The sequence below is a fragment of the Telmatherina bonti genome, assembly GCF_933228915.1.
Source record: "Telmatherina bonti genome assembly, chromosome: 8".
NCBI lineage: Eukaryota > Metazoa > Chordata > Actinopteri > Atheriniformes > Telmatherinidae > Telmatherina > Telmatherina bonti.
In genome coordinates this window covers 37,404,419-37,422,964 of record NC_136626.1, presented here as the reverse complement: position 1 = coordinate 37,422,964, position 18,546 = coordinate 37,404,419, and the positions used below count along the sequence as shown (strand labels likewise).

The following is an 18,546-nucleotide window of genomic DNA, read 5'->3' as shown; positions in this document are numbered from 1 at the left end:
TGTGATACCTGTTCCCAAGCGTGCACGAGCGAGCACGAGCGTGCACAAGCATGCGAGCCATGTTATAATATACCATCATTCCTGAGGACAGGGTCTTGAAGCAGGAGGGGGATTTTATAGGTTGCATAATACAGGATTTTTCCTTTCAGTCCTCTGTACTGATCAAGACTTAAATATGCAGCTAATCTAACAGCAACACCAGGAAGCTTTTTATTATTTCTCCTCCTTTGTGTGCTTTCCTGGCGCTGCGTAACCAAACCTGCAACCTGCTACTGTTAGCTCCTAGAGTCTGTGGCGTCTACAGCGTTTTTACGCTCCGTACGCGTCTAACAACATGAGAAACTAAACACGTTTCATATGTAGGCCTGAAAACAATCAGTTTTACCTAAAACAAAGAGTCATTTTCACTTTCTACCTCTGTGAACCCTGGGATGAGAGGACTCCTCTGGCAAACATCAGTCAGAAGGAACAGTTGTCCGTCTTCAGAAATCCAGACACGCTGAGGATTGATTGAGGAAATAATTCATTTTCTGGTAAACTAACGGTCAGATTTATGTTTCATTTAGGAGTATGTGCAGTTTACTGGGCTAACTGGGTTAGAGACATCTGCATTCAGACCTACTGAGGTCTAATTAGTAGAAGTAGAAGCAGAATCTCTCCTCAGAATCAGTGTGCAGTTCCTGCACTGGTAACTGGGAGTTTATCATTTTTCCTTGCCAGTTTTATTAGCGCTGCTCTCCTCTAAGAGGGGAAGTTAATAATAGATTAAAGAACTTAAAAGGCATATTTTAGAAAGATTTGTTTCCCTCCATGAGAGTTCTTAGAAGCCACATTTGTAGCTTTAATGGAATCCTCTGGGGACGTTAGTTCCAGCGTATGAAGCTGCTCGCACCTGCTGCTCATACCAGCATTGATCAGAGGGACACTGCGGTGGCAGACAGCACTGCGCTGAAATAATTACCTGTAGGCTTCACACGGCTTCACGCTCCAGGGAGGTGTGTTTAAGTCGCTATGAGCATATGTGCATGCACACACATTCTCCAGTAAGTGCTTGCATGCAACTGTAATTGAAAATGGATGGCTTGCCTCTGTAGAGCGAGGTGCATTACTGTCTCAGAGCCCAGCTTATTTCAAGCTCCGGTAATTACCCAGCTGGGCAGTTTGAGGACAGTCAAAAGAACTCACAGGAGGGAGAGAGGTACAGTAAGTGGTTGCAAATTGGTTAAGGGAACCCTTGATTAATGCTTTTAGGTATAATCCTAATAATGAAAAAAGGGAAACGGCAGAAACTCATTTATCTGAATGTTCCACGGCTAACCCTTTGTAATTATAGTGCTGTGTAAACATATTGTAATGACTCAGGATTAACAGGACATGTGTGCATATGAGCTGGAGTTTAGTTGACTGCAGCTCTAAAGGAGCACATTAGCAACCTGGAACTTGTGTTTTTAGCATCTGAACCCACATTAACATCCTAAAAACAACCAGATTAATAATGTAGAGGAGAAATGATGTAAATCTGAACTAAATACAAGAATAAATGTTCATGTGAAAGAACAAGCCATCACATGGAAACACAAGCATCATATCTTTTTCCTCAGATGTTTGTTGGACCAACTAATCCCGTCTACTGATGTCAGCATGTGGAAGAGTGACCAAGCCGTCCAAACAGCCTGAATTCCCACTGGCTGCAGATAAATGAGTTTCCACAGTAATTTGCACCGCGCCGTGCAGAATCACTTCACCAACTACTTGTTTATTTATAATCTGCCAGCGTGTTAGGGCAGAAATTCCACTCAGGGAATTCCAAGCGCTCCCTAAAAGGGCTAATTACTGAGAAAGTTTCACACACAGAAACTACAGGCTGCTAGCAGAGCTAGCTAGCAGAAATGTGTCAAACTCTTTACCAGCCATCAAGGGAAATGGCTTGATGCAGGTCTACGTTGAAATGACAGGCAGCAGACACACACACACACACACACACACACACTCTGGCTGCAGCGCTCGTCAACCCTGCTGATCTGTTGTTGTGGCAGATCTCAGCAACGTTCCAGGCTGATTGGCCGCGTAACCTTTTAATTTCTGTCTGACTGTCCTGTCAGCAGCGAACACACCCCTGAACCTCCCATCCCACACGCCGCCGACGTCAGGCCACCTTGTCCGCCCGTCAACGCGGCGCTGGACAGAACTATGGACGCTGGCTTTTATGGAAACTGCATTAACTGTAACAACGGAGATTTTTTCCACATTTTGAGACGAACAGAGTTGAAAACAAACGGGAGACTTTCCTCTGAATGATCCAAAACGCTGGAAACAGAAACCTTGTGGAGTTTGTTCAGGTCGCCTCTCTGCATCGTTTCCCATCGTTAAGACTCCTTCTTCCTCTTCCCGCCCATTGCATGCAGAATGTGATTAATGGAGCTTTTCAAGATGCAACAAAACTTTCATTTTAACTTTAGTTTAACAGACCGCATGGCAGAGATATAGTTTTTACTGGTCAGTACCGAGTTTGGATCACTTAGAGAAAACTAGCCGCACCGCGTGCTTTAACCAGCGCTCCAGTGACTTCCCCTGTGTGCCGACTTCCCTGTTTTAATGTAGAAACTCTTGCATATGCAGCAGATGCAACAGACGGTTTGGCCCTCTGCTTTCTCATGCATGGAACATTTTCATCGTGCTTTTTTCCACTTCCACTTCTCGAAGTGTCGTCAACACGTAAATAAATAATGCTGAGATTTGCCGCTTGTGTAAAGAGCTTCTGCCTCTCACTGTAAGAACAAGTTTGATCACAGTATTATCAGTACATTATTGTTTTGTCTTGATTTAAGGATCTTTTCCAGAAATCAGGATTTTATTTTCTCCAACTTTCTGGTCAACAGTCCCAGTTCGTCTTGCTGCTGCTCTGCTGCAGATCGTCGTGTTGCCTCTGTCGGACCAAACATAGGTCAGTCCAGATCGTCTCATATATACATATATATGAAGTTGTTACTTCATTCCATCAGAATATTTATTTGTTTGTTTATTTCTGCCGTCTGTTCCATTATTTCCGACCCTGCTCTTCCTGACCTCCCGTCTGCATTCAGACTGGACCGTCGCTTCTGGCTGCAACTACAAGCATTTCCTTTTAACAATGCATTATTAACATTTAATCTCTGTTGTTGCTGGAAACTGACCAATCAGAGGAGAAGACAAGCCAGCCACAGTCTCTGTCAGAGTCTGAAAACTGCAGCAGTGGAGCGAACAGGCTGGTGCAGCTGAGCGAGCGGTGGTTCAGAGCGTGCTGGTCCTGCCGCCAGGAGATCGGGTCACACATCTGATCAGCTCTCAGGAGGATGAGTTTCTGCATGCAGATACTTTGTTATTCCCTCACAGTGCAGAGATGCATCCTCACCATGTGGGATTTCACTCACGCGTTCACGCTCCTCCCCATGTACATGCTTCTGTGGGTCGGTACAGAAGGACGCCCCTTGTGGAACTAAATGGACACAAACATGGCCTCACCCTGCACACTGCAATGTTTTACTGGTGATAAATGTGAGGGGGTAATGTCTCACCAGTCCCTCGTCCCATCTCAATCCAGTTTGACTGTATCAAAGTGAAGCAGACGGGTGAGAAACAGGAAGTGGATGTTGGACACTGGACTGAAACATGTGTACTGGTCCAGTGGTGCCGCCTGGCCGGGACATTTACTGGTTCTAACCCCGACTGTTTCTCATCAAGACTCGAATGACTTTTCACCTCAGAAGGAAGACGTTAACTGCGCCGCACAGTTTCGTAATTTCCTAGCTTCAGTGAAGGCAACACAGGTTCAACGATATGACTAATCAGAAAGGAAATTTCCAGAAGTGGGGAAACCTCCGTGTTTTACTGGCTGGCAGCCCGCCATTTGATCCATAATCTGAACTCTGTTGGTATTTAGAGCGAACATCATCAGGGGTCCAAATAGACGTCAGATGATTTTATTAACGAACCAGGAGAGACGAGTCTTCACTTGTTGTCGTTCCCAATGGGCACCAAGACTCTGGTCGGATGAACCGCCACACCAGTACAGGTCTGGTAACTTTCTACTTTTTCCCTTAGTTATGCAAACACTTTAAATAAATATACACCATCATATTTCATATTTTTATTAAGTGGGTTGATGGGTCACATTATTAATTTGGTTTGCTTTCTATTAATGTAGTTTCCTTTTGAGTTACCAGTTCCTGTGTGGGAGATTCCCAGCCTGCCAAAGAAAAGAGTCCCAGCTGCACCGGAGCTCCTTAAGTCAGACTGGAGCCGAACTGGGCTGTGCCATCGGTTTAGTGTAGGACCAGTTTAGGTTTGTCTTTTGGTTCTCGTTTTGTCAGTTGTTTTTGCATTATATAGACATTTTAGATTGTTTGAATTATTTTTGTAATAGGTTCCACTGATTAGTTAAGTTTATGTTTTAGTTTGTTTGGAGTATTTTATTGTTAAACCCATGTGTCAAAATGACCTGATTAGCCAGTATATATACATACATATATATATATATATATATATATATATATATATATATATATATATATATATATATATATATATATATATATATACAGTATATATATCTACATTTTTTTTAAAAAATATTTTTTTTCTAAAAATACAATTAAATAAAGCACTTATTGGAAATAAATCATCCTGTTGCTGTTATAAGTTGAGCAGTTTATGCTGGTTGACCAACATTGCACCCCCACCTGCATCGGAGCATTTAGCTACAGACTACATGCAGCTGCAGACTTGGACTTAAGCTAGTTCCGTTACATTTGTGCAACCCGTCATGCATCATGAAGAACGCCCCACGTTTTCAGACACATGCAGGTTTACAGATACATGAAGTCAGAAATCCAGATGAATAAGAACGCTGCTGGTGTTGTTGATGACGATCTGTCCTGCAGAGGTGTGGTCCCTCTCTGACAGCATGTTAATGTGTTCTACAGATAGATGGCGTTCTCTCCAGACTCTACAGTATCCAGACACTGTAAACTTTACATTAAAGCTGTTAACTACTGACCTTTTGACTGGACCGATGTTCCTTCAACCTGACGTAATGTTAATAAATCGGGTATGACACATGTCACAGCTGCACCGCCAGCACGCTGCAGACACTTTGCATCAGCTTTGGCGTTTGACCTTAAACAAAACCTTTCTGTCACACAAACACCAAAAATGCAAATGTACTAATAACACTGGGAAGCTTGAACTGGTCTACACTGTCAATGACATTGTGTTTTTTTTTTTCATCTTAAATATAGATGAAATTATTCTAAATGAATTCTGTAACTGAAATGCTGCCCTGGGTTTGTTGGGAAACCTTGTCAAAGGTTTAAATGATCAACTGCTGGAGCTACATGAAGAGGTGCATCTTCTTTTACACGTATTATCTTTTGAAAAGAATGAATAGTAATCCTTAAATGCATAATTTACCTCTCATTTTCATGGACAGAATGAAGTTGTTAACACACTTATTGTCTGGGCAGGAAAATGCAAAAGGTGGGGTGACTTTCTGGAGGATGTCAAAAAGTATTTCTGTATGAAACATGAACTTTGTGGAGATCAGAAGAAACAGTGACTGAAGAGATCAGACTGACTGACGGGTTTAGTAAACAGCAGAAACCTGAGGCAGAGTCATTTATCTTCATCTTTTCTTTCATAACTGATAAGATTTCACTGACTGATGAGGCAGAGATGAATATTTTATTATAAATTATATGTCAATATTTCCAATTAACCCTTACAACTCCGCTAGATCTCTGGTGTCCACAAGCACTAACATCATCATCATCATCATCTCAGGACCGGCAGTGTGGAACTCTGATGGTCATGTGACCCTCCAGCTGGTCTACGGAGGTTTTTCCAGCGTTTCTATCCGTCCAGGAGGTTTACAATCCAGACACAACATGTAGTGTTTATTCAGAGACTCTAGATGGTAAATCCACCATTATTTATCACATCTTCATCACCATCACTACCATGTTGCTAAGAGACCTCTATTTCCACCTGGACATGATGATGAAGACACTTCCTGTCAGACTTTCCACCAATCAGAGAGCTTAAACTGACGGTAACGTCCAATCAGGAGCAGCCAAAGATCAACAAGTGATGAGAAAAGCAGGAAAATAATGATCCTCTATGGCTGGAATAAAGCCAGGAAGACATTTGGGATGCAGCTGAGGTGGAGGTGCTGCAGTGAGGATAGCAGGTAGATAGTAGCAGGTATGAGACCAGAGATGACAACTTATATCTGTAAGACAGATTCAGTAAATATGTAGCTGCTGGTCACATGTCCACAAACAAACGCTGGTTTGACTCTCCTGGGACGCCGTGATGCAGGCTAAATGTGGCGGTGGACCTCCTCGTCCTTGTGGCCTCGGCTGGCCGTAAATCAGGCTATAAAATGGCTGAAGTGTTTTTACAGATGCATGTTTTATAAAACCCTATCAGATAATGTTATATAAAACATGCAGTGATGCATGTTTCATACCGTCCAAATGGGCCGTGTCAGTGGCTTACAAATGCAGCCTGTGAGGAGATAAATATTCACTCCAGTTAACAAGAAAAAACTTTTCAGACATCAGAAAAAACTGCATCTAAATATATTTCAAACTGCTGGATGGAAAGTTTTCTTTCACAGCCAGGAAGTGTAAAATCTTTCTCTTCCGTAGCAGCGAATCAGCTGTACTGTTTTTTTTTTTTTATTATGCTTTATAATAGAGTTGATGGCAATCTAAGCAACTGTAAACATATTTTTTTGCAACCTTGGATGACGTTCTCACTTCGTTATCAGGACTCCTTGTTGAAAACTTGTTTGCTGAAGTTATTTGTGTTTCATCTGAAGCTCACTTTTCTCATCATTCACTTCATGCTTGCAGTGCTAAAGCCACAACATGGTAACATGGAACGTTAAAGTCGTTATATTTCTGTGTAGACAAAACATCCCCATGATAAATAAACTATGCAGAATCAGCCAAACTGGTCCCAGTGCGGGTAGGACCCGATTATTAAATAAAAACATCTTTCACCTGAGGGAAACGACAATGTCTGCACATGACCTGTCTGATTTATTCTGACACTTTGACATGTTGTGTAAATGACCAAAAGTTGTTTTTTTTTTCATTCTGAAGAAAAACATAACTATAATTTTATCATTATGTCAACGGCACAAACACTGACTTTGTTGAAACATGTCAGGCTTTAAATATTCCTGAGTTTGTGGGGAATATTTACCAGACATGCAGAGAGAATCACTGATGCCACTCTCTTCGTCAGAGGTTTCAAAGCCAGCGTCAGGACTGACGGTACAGTCCTGAAGTCTGGCTAACCTCTACAAACGGTAGAGGTTTGTTAGCAAAGCTCGGTGGTTTCAAGCAGTGCAGATACAGTGGAGCTGAATATCAGTGATGACGAAGCTGCTTGTTTCAGACCTGAAGCTCATTTATGCTGCGTTTATGTACATAAAGAGAAACATCACGGCCTACGAGCTCCACATGCGTCATAATGCCGGCATGGTTTCTAGGCTACACGTCCGTCAGCAGGAAGTCCATCGTGTATTTCAGTTCCACGTTGTGTGGAGAAACAATGAGAACAGTGCCGTTCTCGTCTTCCCTGCTTGGGTTTGAACTGTGTTTGGTCTGGATGCTGATGAGTCTGGAGCTTCTCCCCATCATGTTGCTATGCTACATGCTAGCATTGCTGCTTCCTGCTGGGTGGAAACATCTTCTGCACACGAGGCCTCCTGTACAGCGGCCAAGAGGTGACGGATTACCAGGATTTCTTCAAACTGATGTTGGAACAGACAAAAGTGAAATCAGTGAAATTCCTTCAGACCTGGACCTGGACCTGGACCTGGAACTGGACCAGGACTGGTCTTCCCTAACCATCACTATGTACACAGTTTTCCAAGCTGATTTGTTAAGGTTCCTTTAAATTCTTGTCTCTTTCAGTTATTATCAGTTTGCAGAGGTAAAAGAGAGCATTATTCTGGGAAATAAAAAAAGGGAAAATCTTATTTCTTAACTTTGATTTAAGTTTATGTTTCGGTCCAAACTGCTGCATTGCACAGTAAGTCTGTGCAAGTGGAAAATAATTCCATTCAGCTCCTGATGGTGGTTTTATACTCTAGCACTCCTGAGCAACTGCAGGTTCTTCTGTGATTGCTTCAATACATTTATTGTTTTTTTATTGCAATACTGAGTGAGAAAGTGTATTTCATCAGCAGATTTATCTGTTATTTAGGAAAGAGCTGCAACTATAAGTCAAGTGCACCCCAGTCTAAACTGTGATTTTGACTTGATGTGACGTGTGGAGGAACATCCTCAGAGACTTGTAAAGGTTTAACTTCTGTGTCACAGAGTAAAGTAGTCGAATGTTTACAGCCACATACAACACAAACACACACTGATACATACACCTAACAACTGCCAGTGTTAGATCCTGTTCACAGCACGAGGGTGAGACATTCATAACCAGATTTTATTTTGTTTGCCTTCAACGGTAACAGAGTTCCTGTTTCAGGCCTGAGAAAGAACAGGACATTGTTTCCATCCCAGGAGAAAAGACCAAAGTGGTGGAGTTCAGCTGGACAGCCCAGCCTGGAAATGCAACATAGAATCATCAAGAAGAAAAGGCAGAGCGGACTCCAGGATGGTCCAACGTAGACTGGCTCATGTTTACTGGCATCTTCTGTTCTGATGGAAATAACGGGAGATTCTTCTTCAGTAGCCTGTAAGAGAACCTCTGTTTGACTCAGCAACCGTCGTGTAGCGTCATGACCAAGCAGCAACCTCCGCCAGCTAAAAGTGAAGCCTATGTGGAAGTGCATAAAACTGCAGTTCCCCTTTCATCCACTAGGGGCTGCAAAACAGAGCAAATCCCCATAGACTCCCATGTTAAAAAGACCAACTTCACAGCAGAAATAAACATGTTTACAGCAGAAATAAACATGTTTACAGCAGGAATAAACATGTTTACAGTAGAAATGAACATGTTTCCAGTAGAAATAAACATGTTTACAGTAGAAATAAACATGTTTCCAGCAGGAATAAACATGTTACCAGCAGAAATAAACATGTTTCCAGCAGAAATAAACATGTTTACAGCAGGAATAAACATGTTACCAGCAGAAATAAACATGTTTACAGCAGGAATAAACATGTTTACAGTAGAAATAAACATGTTTACAGTAGAAATAAACATGTTTCCAGCAGAAATAAACATGTTTCCAGCAGAAATAAACATGTTTACAGTAGAAATAAACATGTTTCCAGCAGAAATAAACATGTTTCCAGCAGAAATAAACATGTTTACAGTAGAAATAAACATGTTTACAGCAGAAATAAACATGTTTACAGCAGGAATAAACATGTTTACAGCAGAAATAAACATGTTTACAGCAGGAATAAACATGTTTACAGTAGAAATAAACATGTTTACAGTAGAAATAAACATGTTTACTGCAGAAATAAACATGTTTACAGCAGGAATAAACATGTTACCAGCAGAAATAAACATGTTTACAGCAGGAATAAACACATTTACAGCAGAAATAAACATGTTTACAGCAGGAATAAACATGTTTACAGCAGAAATAAACACGTTTACAGCAGAAATAAACATGTTTACAGCAGGAATAAACATGTTTACAGCAGGAATAAACATGTTTACAGCAGAAATAAACACGTTTACAGCAGAAATAAACATGTTTACAGCAGGAATAAACATGTTTACAGCAGAAATAAACATGTTTACTGCAGAAATAAACATGTTTACAGCAGGAATAAACATGTTAACAGCAGAAATAAACATGTTTACAGCAGGAATAAACATGTTTACAGCAGAAATAAACATGTTTACAGCAGGAATAAACAGGTTTACAGCAGAAATAAACATGTTTACAGCCTGGTACAAAAGCCCATTTTAGGTTTATAGGTCAGGTTTACCTTCATGACAACTGTGGGGGGAGGGAATTATTTTCTAACTCGCCCATTGAAAAGTAATTTAGTCTCGAAATTTGGCATATTTAGGGGCGTGTTCTTTTGATTGACAGGTACCCGATCTCCTGCTTCAAGTCAGAAGAACGTAGAACAGCTCCTGTTATCTCGGGGTTAGCTCAGTTAGCTCTTAGCTACAGAAAGCTCAGAGTGAGCTTGGACCAAAGTAACTATCAGACACTTTTGTGTTATACGGCTGTCCTGCCATCCACAGGAAGAAGAGTGGTGTGGAATCACTCTCCGGCTGGTCCCTGGATGCCTCATGTGACACTCCAAGTCACGGCTCCATGCTTCATACATTCTCTCGCTCTTCTGTTGGACGTTTTAAAGGCCTGTTGGAAGATGGTTCCAGTGGGGAATATTGATTCAGTTTCCTTACATGGAAACCTGTACAAACCATGTGAATTTCCACTGAGCTGCATCATGAAAGTTACACAGAAAGCAAGGTTTCTATGGTAACACGCCGTTTTATAGTTTTACTAATAGTTGACTCATTTGCAATATTTTTTTTAGAAAACAGATTTAGTACACATGCAGTTTGCGCACACAAAGCCGGGTGTCTTCATTTTGTGACGTACGCTGCTACGTGTGGACAGGGCCTGAGTCTGAGACAGGCGGTTTCCAGCAGGGTCACATGGAAAACCTGCAGGACACCAGACCTCCAGGACCCGGACCGAGGATCCCTGAGTTGCACCATGCAGCCAGAAAAAGCAGCAACATGTTGTCTTCAAGCAGCTGACTCCCTCTGGGGGTAGTAACATCCCCATATAACCCCCCAACCTTTTTATTTATTTATGACTTTATTTTACTTTTCTATAATATCTTTTTATCATTCATGACTTTTGCTGAAGTTGCTTCAGTTTATCCCCGCTTACATCTACTCCACACCGCGACACTCCTCATTGGCTCCACACCAAACCACTTTCAGCCATTTGGTGATCAGCTGAGATAAAACCTTCCAGGACAGCAGAAGAATAACCGATCTGTTAAACTGTCCATCTGAGCCCACTGCTGTGGATCACAGGTTTCACTTCCAGTTCATCGTGGAGCGGATTCAGATTAAAAACACAAACAAAAAGACATGGCAGCCAATTTACCAGCTATGATCAGTTAACTAGTTCACAGCCTGTTAACGTCTGTCTTTGAACCACATGAAGTAGAATCTGGAGAAAGTCCCATGAGCAACGCGTGAACTGGTTTTCCATTACATGATATTTTAGTACAGAGATATTAGCTCACAGTTGCGGTATTTGTGGCAGTATATGCAGAAAAGAAACCCTGAAATGTGCTCGTACACTCCCCTAAAGCTTGACAGTCAGATTTTTATTACAGCGGTATAATTAGTGGGAGAAATATGTATCAGATGGGCCAAAATGCCAGCAGTGAAAACCATCTTCCAGGGGTTTGAACTTATTCCAGTTCCTCTCCAAGTAGCTCTGCATTGTTGCGCCTCTTTGAAGTGCAAATTGAACAAGAACTGGTTGCATGAAGTTTCTTCATGACAAGCAAAGGAAAGGAACATACCCGTGTTGCTCTGACATCCTGCTCTGCTTTGTTTAAGAATCGCAGAAAATAGGTAAAACATAAAAATAAAGTGGGAACTTAAACAACCAAACAAGCAGAAGAAATTTTCAGAGCATTTTCTGTCTCCCTTTGCACCGCTCTGTCTCTGAGCAGATCGATCCACGTGTCGGGAGTATCGACAATGAGGCCAGGATCAATATCTTTTGATACCAGTGATGAGATCGATATTTTTCTTGCAGAGAGTTTCTGGGCCAAAACACCAACTAATGAGCCACCGAATAGCAGGCGTGGATTTTGTTTAGCTGCTTTGTGTTGGCTTGTGTTTAGTCAAATAGTAAAAACAATCATTTTATGATTCTTCTATGTTTTTTAATCATGAAAAAAAGGCTTAAAATGTAAATTTCTCAGTTCTCCATTTAGTTTGCTGATAAAGAACTTTTAAGAAAAATCTTTGAAATGTTTGAAACCAGTTGCAATGTGTTCCTGCTTTCTGGTCCTCATCAGAACTGGTGCTGCTGAGATTTGGACTCATTGCAGATGTAGAATACTCTTATTGGGAAACCAGAGAACACAGCATCACAATTTTCCGCTCTACAAAAAACAAAAGCATGCATGAGCACCTCCGTGCTGGCAAGACGAGACATGGGTGGACTCTGGCCATGTTTTTAGGTCTGATGATAAAATCCTGTCCTGCCAGCCAGACACTGAGAAGCTCTCAGACTTTGTCTTCAGGACCAGTAATTCCAACTTCAGCTTTGTCCTGGTTGAGCTGGAAGAGGTTCTCTCCCATCCATGACTTTATATCCATGACTGACCCACTGCAATATGTTTTTATTAAGTAGAAAGGTCAGCATAGTTGATCACTTTGACTTTTTATTTTGCAATTCATTTTAAAAAGAAAAAGTGGGGAGGGAGGGGGTGCTGTTGTCTGAATGGGGTTACATAAAGTCAGCCCACTACCTTTATTTTGCCATTTTAAAGAAGCATAAATTTATATATTAACCTAATGCATAAATAGGAAATACAGTGAAACTTTTTATTCTCAATAACAAATAAAGAGTATGTTTAAATGGATCCATTGAAATGATAATATTTAGATTTGTCAGATAAGATTAGAAGTGACCAGAAGGAATGGTGGCTTTAATGGTGCTGTGCAGGGTAAGGGCCATCCATCCGTCCACCATCATCCATCCATCCATCCATCCTTCCATCCGTCCATCCATCCATCATCCATCCATCCACCATCATCCATCCATCCGTCCATCCATCCATCCATCCATCATCCATCCATCCATCCATCATCCATCCATCCACCATCATCCATCCATCCATCCATCCATCATCCATCCATCCACCATCATCCATCCATCCGTCCATCCATAATCCATCCGTCCACCATCATCCATCCATCCATGCATCCTTCCATCCGTCCATCCATCCATCATCCATCCATCCACCATCATCCATCCATCCGTCCATCCATAATCCATCCGTCCACCATCATCCATCCATCCATCCATCCTTCCATCCGTCCATCCATCCATCATCCATCCATCCACCATCATCCATCCATCCATCCATCCTTCCATCCGTCCATCCATCCATCATCCATCCATCCACCATCATCCATCCATCCGTCCATCCATAATCCATCCGTCCACCATCATCCATCCATCCATCCATCCTTCCATCCGTCCATCCATCCATCATCCATCCATCCACCATCATCCATCCATCCGTCCATCCATCCATCCATCCGTCCACCATCATCCATCCATTCATCCATCCTTCCATCCGTCCATCCATCCATCATCCATCCATCCGTCCATCCATAATCCATCCGTCCACCATCATCCATCCATCCATCCATCCTTCCATCCGTCCATCCATCCATCATCCATCCATCCATCCGTCCACCATCATCCATCCATCCATCCATCCTTCCATCCGTCCATCCATCCATCATCCATCCATCCATCCATCTATCCATCCATCCATCCATCCATCCATCCACCATCATCCATCCATCCATCTATCCATCCATCCATCCATCCATCCATCCATCCATCTATCCATCCATCCATCCATCCATCTATCCATCCATCCACCATCATCCATCCATCCATCCATCTATCCATCCATCCATCCACCATCATCCATCCATCCACCATCATCCATCCATAAGTCCACCATCATCCATCCATCCATCCACCATCATCCATCCATCCATCTCTCCATCCATCCATCATCCATCCATCCATCCATCCATCCGTCCATCCATCCATCATCCATCCATCCATCCATCTATCCATCCATCCATCCATCCATCCATCCATCCATCCACCATCATCCATCCATCCATCTATCCATCCATCCATCCATCCATCCATCCATCCATCCATCTATCCATCCATCCACCATAATCCATCCATCCATCCATCTATCCATCCACCATCATCCATCCATAAGTCCACCATCATCCATCCATCCATCCACCATCATCCATCCATCCATCTCTCCATCCATCCATCATCCATCCATCCATCCATCCATCCATCCATCCATCCATCATCCATCATCCATCCGTCCGTCCGTCCGTCCGTCCGTCCATCCATCCATCCATCCATCCATCCATCCATCCATCCATCCATCCATCCAGTCTTTAACCACTTAGTCCATTTCAGTCTTGAGGGAAGCTGGAGTTTATCCCAGTAATTACTGGGTGAGAGGCGGGTACACCTGGACAGGTTGCCAGTCCATCACAAGTCAGGCTTGTGGTCATACAGGCAGTTATGATGCCTCTGAATTTATGAAGAAGAGTACGACAGCAGAAGAGGTGAAAAGTGCACAGAGTTGTAATCAGCATTACCTGGCAGAGAGAATCAAACATTGTCTAGTTTTCTGTCAGGCTGGACGTTCAGACCAACTTGTCCTGTAAGACATGCCTTGTCCTTTGCATTCACAACCTAATAGAAATCTGAAGAAATGTAGCAGAGTTTGACGACTAAATGGATCTTTCTGGAAGATGGAAGTTGTGCTTTGTTAATCTTCATCTGAGAAAAGCTTTGTAGAGTGAATCCTAACTACTGTCGGCTCCATCATGGAGTGGCATGTGCTGACATTAGTCGACTTAATTTAAAGTTCACAGTTCAGCATTAATACAGGTTATGTAATCTGATGGCAGCAGATGGAGAACAGATTTAATTTCATGTTTTATTTGACAGAAAGTAACATCTCTGTGTATCTGTTTGTGTGTGTTGGTAGTTTGGTTGGTGTGGACAGGTGGGTGTTTTTTAGCAACTCCAGTTATACATATGAGAAAGTAAAATAAGGAAAAAAAGGGAAAAGATAAAAAAAACTCAGAGAGACATGATTGTCTCAGTTCAGTGGAAAAGCCAGTTATCTTCCACAGACATACAGCACATCCTATGATCCTCTGGCTTGGAGAAAACAATGTTCAGGTTGACAGAGGTTTTATCAGTGTCCCAAAAAAAACGAGACAAACCGGTACATGTTGAAGGGTCTTTATCTTTTCTGAGTTTTTTCTTTCGGTGAGGATATAAATAGATCGGTGCCTGGAGGGCAACAAGCACAGATAATAGTGAACTTAGACTTCAAAGGCATCAAACTCGCAGCTCCTCTGTCTGTTTTTTCTCTCTTCACTACAGCTCCGTGTCCGTTTTAAGCAACTTAAATAACAGTTTTCTTCAGGTTTCCCTGTAACACCTGGAAATAATCCCCCGTTCGTCTACAAAAGAATGTCAAAGAGACATATGGAGGGAAACACCTGCTTATGTTCCACCTCCTTAAACATGTTCATTTTACATTATTAAGTCTGGTTTTAGTTGCTTTGCCTCATGTTTGCTGTGTCGGTCTGGACTCTGTGTGCTGTGCAAGCTTACTTTTGAAGGGCTTCTATCTTCTCAGCTTTGATTCCTCTCAGCAGCTCTTCCAGCAGGTCCGTGGTTTCAGGGGCAACGAGAGGTCGTTTGGTTGGAGATGTGTGGGTGAACCAGCCAATCAAGACACCCAGGACAAAAAGTCCCAACCCTGCCATGAAGTATCTGCACGGACACAACACAGGTCGCAGTATGTATGCGATCGGAGGCAAGAACTAGCATCAGGTAAGATGCATGATGCAGCAGAACGATACACGCATGTAAAAACTAAGAGTCAGTCTTTCTTGCAAAAGAAGCGTATATACGTATGCATATATATGTGTGTATATATTTACATATATATATATATATATATATATATATATATATATATATATATATATATATATATATATACCTTTATTTATTGTGATTTATTTCCTTGTCATTCCTTTTAGACCTGAGCTCTAAGAAAAAGCTTCTAATGAGGATCTTCGAACTACCTGAGGACAAAACAGTGGAGGCGTCTCTGGTCTTTGTGGCCTGGTGTCCTGGTAAAGTGGGAAATGTAGTTGGGATCTTCCTGGAGTCTTTCAAACCGTCCATGTGGTGAAGCTGAGACTGCAGGCTGGATCGGTTCCATCAGCTCAGGATCAGGGTCAGGACCAGGGTCTGCACAACCTGAAAGGCATTTTTATGGAATTTGTTCAAACATTTTGAAGCTTAAAGTAAATTATTGTGCAGAAACATCAGATTAAACAAAGGCTTTTAAAGATGCTGACACTGGTTTGTTTTCCCATCGGTCTACCATGAAGTTCCAAACAAGCAGCGTTATCAATGCTGGCACACATCTACAACATATTAGTTCATCACCAAACATAAGGTCATCTTACAGGGTTTCAAGTATCATACGGTACATTCATGTGGTGTCTGAAAGAGCTCAATACAACGCAGCACAAGGCAACACAGGGATGATGTTGCTACAAAAGTCACGTTTCTGTTGGCAGTTAGCTTAAAGCCTTAGTGTACAGAAACACAACCTCACTGACTGACATGCAGATGATTTTCTTTGTGTCACTTTGAACACAATTCCATCCACATGTCTATTAATGTGCTTTAAGTTTCCATGTCTATTAATGTGGGAGAGATCAGTCGACCAGCAGCATCATGTGTAAACATTCACCAACAATCATTATTCGTGTTTGCTGACTCACCACTGGCCGATGGAGGCAGAATCAACTGGCAGACTCCATTTCATCACATTTTTGTGAAGCAGATGAATAATACAGATGGATAATTTAGCAGATTTATGATTCATCAGATGTTTATTGTTTCTTAAACCATTTCAAAACTTTTAAAGTGTGGATTTTTATTAAAGTGTAAAAGTTTATTTAGAAATGAAAATAAAAAACAGGTTAATGGGAACAATAATCAGGGCAGTGTGCAGGAAAATCAAAGGTCAAAGACCAGAAAATAGCATATGTCATTAAAAAGAGTGCTTCCATCATTGTCTGCTGACTTTAATAAAATATCTTTTATGTTTTTATTCTCTCAGAATGAAACGTTAATATATCCTCATCAGGTGTCCATATCCATACAAACAGATTTAAACCTGCAGGAGCAACATTGTTCGAAAGGAGCTTCCAATTGGGATAAGTAAGACCTTAAAAGCACCACAGAAGAAGACGGTTATCTGTAGTAACCTGTAGTCCATCATGGCTGCACCTGAACACAGGATCCACGAACACATAAAACATCTTCGTTTTGAATAAATTTGGCCACTGACAGACACCGTAGATTCGCTGTGATGCTGTACCCATCTCTACCAGTAGGTGTCAGTAATCCTACACACTGGACCTTTAATGAATCCAGATGTAAGTGACTGTACTTGTGCTCTCAGGAGAGAAAACTAAATAACTTTTGCCTTTCTTCATCTAACCAGAGCTGTCTTGTGTTTTCTGACACACAAAGCCTCTGAGCAGCCAGGCGTCTCTAACCTGATCTCTGGCAGTCAACATGTTGCATCTGCATGCGGTCTGGGTCGGGGCCTGGTTCCTGTAATTCCTCTTTGTCCAGATCCCAGTCTAGGTCCAGGGCCCCAGAGCAGTGCAGACCCTCACCATCCAGAGGGCCCCCCTGGGCATCACACACCTTCCGATATGCCATGAAGCCACCTGGAAAGCACAACATAAAATGTATACTTGTGTCATTTATTCTGGAGAACTGCTGATTTTTTTTTTTTTTTTTTTTTTAGGACGCTTGTGCGCCCCTGGACAGTCGCCCACATTGCCCATAGCGAAGCCCGTCCCTGCCAACAGGCTATCAACTTTACCTGCAAGCAGGACAGCAGGAGAGAAAAGGGTGAAACGCAGAAGGTGCAGCTGGCGCCGGAGTCAGGTGAAACCAACCAATAGAAAGTCTCACTCACCAGTGCAGGCCCCGCCCATCAAATGCAGTTAAATTCACAACCAAAACTTTAGAAGTTGCAAGCAAAGAGGACTGATTTGCAAACAAAACTTTATAACTTGTAATCAAATGTTTTTAACTGTAAAGAGAAAAGGACTTATTTTTATTCACAGTGGTTGTAATTTCTGACTTACAAACATCAGTTTTCATTGAAGAAAACTGTAGTTTTGATTGAAAACATTAGTTTTGATTGAAGTTGAAGAAGTATGCTTTCTCAAATGTATATATTCTTTAATTGGAACCTAATTTGTTTCTAAATATTCCTCCATTTTTTTGCTCTCAAAAATCATTTTTTGTTTAAAATCTAACTTATTTGATTGGATAATAAAGTAACAAATTTCTCTCCATAACAGAGCACAGGGCCAAATGTTGTCCATCAAACACGGTCTTCATCCAGCTGAATGATGTGAGGAAGAAGAGGATAATTAGATATACAAGGATAATACAGAAGGACTGCTAACATTAGAGTTCAACTAAAAAAAGAAACATCTTTCATAACCTGTTTTTCAGCTGCCCAAATATTCAAATCAAATATGAAGTTTTCACAATAACATCTTTTATTGTGGTTACCAAACATTTAAAGTGAAGTAGCTCTTCTTCTTTTATTATTAATAAAATAATGATTATTGAAAAGTGGTATAAGCTCCTCTTTATTTTCAAGTCATTTC

At 41.6% G+C, this 18,546-nt stretch overlaps 1 protein-coding gene across 1 annotated transcript in view; it reads right to left on the bottom strand.

The window, feature by feature from the left end:
• Positions 1–17,578, bottom strand: part of naaladl2 (N-acetylated alpha-linked acidic dipeptidase like 2) — a gene marked incomplete at both ends in the record, with an annotated part of 608,474 nt that extends 590,896 nt beyond the window's left edge. The window contains 3 exons of the mRNA XM_079244879.1: positions 15,437–15,598; positions 15,916–16,093; positions 17,410–17,578. Coding sequence (XP_079101005.1) covers positions 15,437–15,598; positions 15,916–16,093; positions 17,410–17,578 — 509 coding nt within the window. The remainder of the gene's footprint in view (positions 1–15,436; positions 15,599–15,915; positions 16,094–17,409) is intronic.
• Between the last annotated feature and the right edge of the window lie 968 nt (positions 17,579–18,546).